The sequence below is a fragment of the Populus euphratica genome, unplaced genomic scaffold (genome assembly GCF_000495115.2).
Source record: "Populus euphratica unplaced genomic scaffold, PopEup_1.0 scaffold2756.1, whole genome shotgun sequence".
Lineage (NCBI taxonomy): Eukaryota > Viridiplantae > Streptophyta > Magnoliopsida > Malpighiales > Salicaceae > Populus > Populus euphratica.
Genome location: NW_011502602.1, coordinates 8403 through 11347, shown reverse-complemented (window position 1 = coordinate 11347; position 2945 = coordinate 8403). Strand labels below are relative to the sequence as shown.

General features: G+C 36.7%; 1 protein-coding gene across 1 annotated transcript; it reads right to left on the bottom strand.

Annotated features, from left to right (window-relative positions):
* Positions 1–328: 328 nt before the first annotated feature.
* On the bottom strand, positions 329–1837 carry LOC105119328 (metal tolerance protein C1-like). Its single transcript, XM_011017457.1, has 5 exons — positions 1731–1837; positions 1499–1604; positions 959–1104; positions 797–888; positions 329–720 (listed from the first exon to the last, which is right to left on the bottom strand). Exons 3-5 carry the CDS (start codon positions 1070–1072, stop codon positions 600–602), a joined length of 327 nt encoding a protein of 108 aa, XP_011015759.1. The 5' UTR covers positions 1073–1104; positions 1499–1604; positions 1731–1837; the 3' UTR covers positions 329–599.
* Positions 1838–2945: the final 1108 nt, after the last annotated feature.

The window sequence follows — 2945 nt, the reverse complement described above, 5'->3', positions numbered from 1 at the left end:
TTACATGTATGCTGTATGACTTATGACTCGTATTAATGAACTAAGTAATTATAATGTGACCTAAGCTAATTATAATGTGACCGAGGTAATTTTTTAATTTATTGAAGCGGCCCAGTAACCTTGTGTAAGCATTTATGTTTAACTTAGATTTTCAATTAAAGATAAATTGACAAATTTTACCAATTAATTTGTTTAATAATCACTGAGGAACTTAAAGAATCATGATGGATAATTATCCTCCGAATTATGTTCTTGACCCAGTACAGAAGAACACCAAATAAATTATAATAGATAATTGAAAACAAAATTTATAAATTAGAATAGGTGACAAAGCGAGAAAGGCGTGAATTTTTATTTTTTTTAACAAGGGTTTCTTCAGATATCATGGCTTCCAATGATATGCAATTCCATCCTGCTGTTTTATTTTATAGAATGTTATGGGGTTACTCCTAGCGGTCTTTGTATGGTACCTCTCATAAGCAATTAGACAATTCCGCTTTCAGGGTTAGGGACTATGTATACAAAATCCAACAAATGCACTGTTCTAAAATACAAACATGCAGATCAGTGGATGAGCTTCCGTCCCTGAGGCATCCCAACTATTCATTGACAAACTTGGGGATGGGACTCCCTAATCTTAGCAGAAAACCAACTTGAATGATACTAGAGGATGCCTTTAAGATTTCCTTTTCTGCTTCTCCTGCCAGTTCCATGGCGTCCCTATGATGCCGCAAGGAAAAATATCAAACACAGCACAGCATGATGATCAAGAACATCAAAAGGCTGGCTTACATACCTAATCAAGATGCTAGGGCGCATGGAAATTTCAATTTGGAGTAATATATTGCCTTGCATCAGGTGGCGGGTTATACGCTCAACCTCTATTTTCTGAAATCCATTAAAACCTCTTATAGATTGAAAGAAAGAAAAGGTTAAAACAATAAAATGAGACAAATACCTCCGGGATCTTTGATGAGAAAACGCCAGAAACAATCAATTCAATGTCTTTGTCATCCAAAGAAATCTTTTTATTCTGATTCCCTTTTCCATTTAAATTTTCTTCTTGATCCATCGTAGTAGGAGAAATACATAAATATGCGGGATCTGCAAGCACATTAGAAAATGTAATAGGACACAACTGTAGAGTCAATTGTATATATGTAAAGGGAAAAGGTGATCACATATGGTGAATTGTTAGACAAACGGTAATGACACTTAATCTGGAAAGCAAAATAAGGACATAAGAAAGATGGTTAGACATTGAATCATTTGATAGACCATGTTGACCAAGAAATTAGAAGGCAAACAGAAAATCAAGGGTTTGGAACTTTGGATTAACAACTAAAATAAACAGGATCCAACTGACACTCCTTGTTGGGACTACCCAATTAGATTTCGAAGGCTTTTAAGTCAAATAATAATTATCCAAAAGATGTCATCCATTGTGTTACCCTCTCTCTCGACCATTTATGGCAGATGATAGAATCAAGTATCATACCTATGTGTATAAAAACTTCAGCTATTCCTGGATGGGAGTTGTGAATTTCCTGGCGAACATTTTCACCGATTTCATGAGCAGCACTAACACTAAGAAAAGGATCAACCTGCAAGTATAAATCAAGAGGGAAACCACAAGGTCAATTGTCTTAACATAAATTCAGTTTTTCAACTAAACTTCGAATTGTACCACAAAAGCATCAAACAACTTGACATTCAGAAGAACAACCCACCACAATATGTACATCAAGGTATAGAGATGAACCAGCTCTCCTTCCTCTCAAGCGATGGCATCCCTGTAAAAAATTACAAAGGATTCTTGAGCAACAATGCAAGGAAGCAAAGACCAACTAAAAATACTCAACCATCATTCAACATATATGACAGGATCCTAGGCCTTATAGATTGCAATGGTTGAATGAATGTGGTGAAGTGAGGGTTACTAAGCAGGTTTTGATTGCGTTTGCTATTGGAAAGTATTCTGATGAGATTTTATGTGATGTCGTCTCGATGCATGCTAGTCACTTACTTTTAGGGCGTCCATGGCAGTTTGATCGGAAAGCGATTCATGATGGGTTTAGAAATAGATTCACTATTGTAAAGGATGATAAAACCATCACTCTTGTACCTCTTTCTCCGAAACAAGTATATGATGATCAAATCAAATTAAAAAAGGAATGTAAGGATGGGAAGAGTGAAAATTCAAGTGAGGACAATGGTGAGAGAAAATCATCAGATTCGGCTAAACCTAAATCATTAATTAAACCGATTGAGAGTGGAGATAAAAACTGAGGAGTGAAGAAAGTAAGCTTGTGTGATGATAATATTGTGGAAAAATTAAAGAAACAACCTAATTTTTATGCAAAAGGATCTCAAATCAGATCTTCATTTTTCACTAATAAGCCAATGATCTTACTTGTGTATAAGGAGGCTTATTTTAACACTAACGATCTTGATTCTGCTATTCCTAGTGTGGCTGTTTCTTTGATGCAGGAGTTTGATGATGTATTCCCTGAAGACATCCCTAATGGATTACCACCATTAAGGGGGATTGAACATCGAATTGATCTTGTGCCCGGAGCTTCAATTCCTAACCGTCCAGCCTATAGAAGCAACCCCGAGGAGACGAAGGAGCTTCAAAGGCAAGTAGATGAGTTGATGATGAAGGGGTACATTCGTGAGAGTATGAGTCCTTGTGCTGTGCCAGTGCTACTTGTGCCTAAAAAGGATGGAACATGGAGGATGTGTGTTGATTGTCGTGCTGTCAATAACATAACGGTAAAGTATCGACATCCTAGGCCTGATGACATGCTAGATGAGTTACATGGATCATGTATTTTCTCTAAGATTGACTTAAAAGTGGGCTGTCCAACCAAAGCCTTATGCAAAGGCGGAGTCACCTAAGGCCAAAAAGGATACTTATATAGATGGGAAAGGTAAATCTGAAT

Excerpts from the sequence above, each read along its gene's own strand:
- LOC105119328 (XM_011017457.1), bottom strand. The coding sequence starts at position 1,072 with ATGGATCAAGAAGAAAATTTAAATGGAAAAGGGAATCAGAATAAAAAG. Across the intron at positions 889-958 it reads TCTCATCAAAGATCCCGGAG|AAAATAGAGGTTGAGCGTAT; the intron begins GTATTTGTCTCA and ends AATGGATTTCAG. Across the intron at positions 721-796 it reads CGCCCTAGCATCTTGATTAG|GGACGCCATGGAACTGGCAG; the intron begins GTATGTAAGCCA and ends GCGGCATCATAG.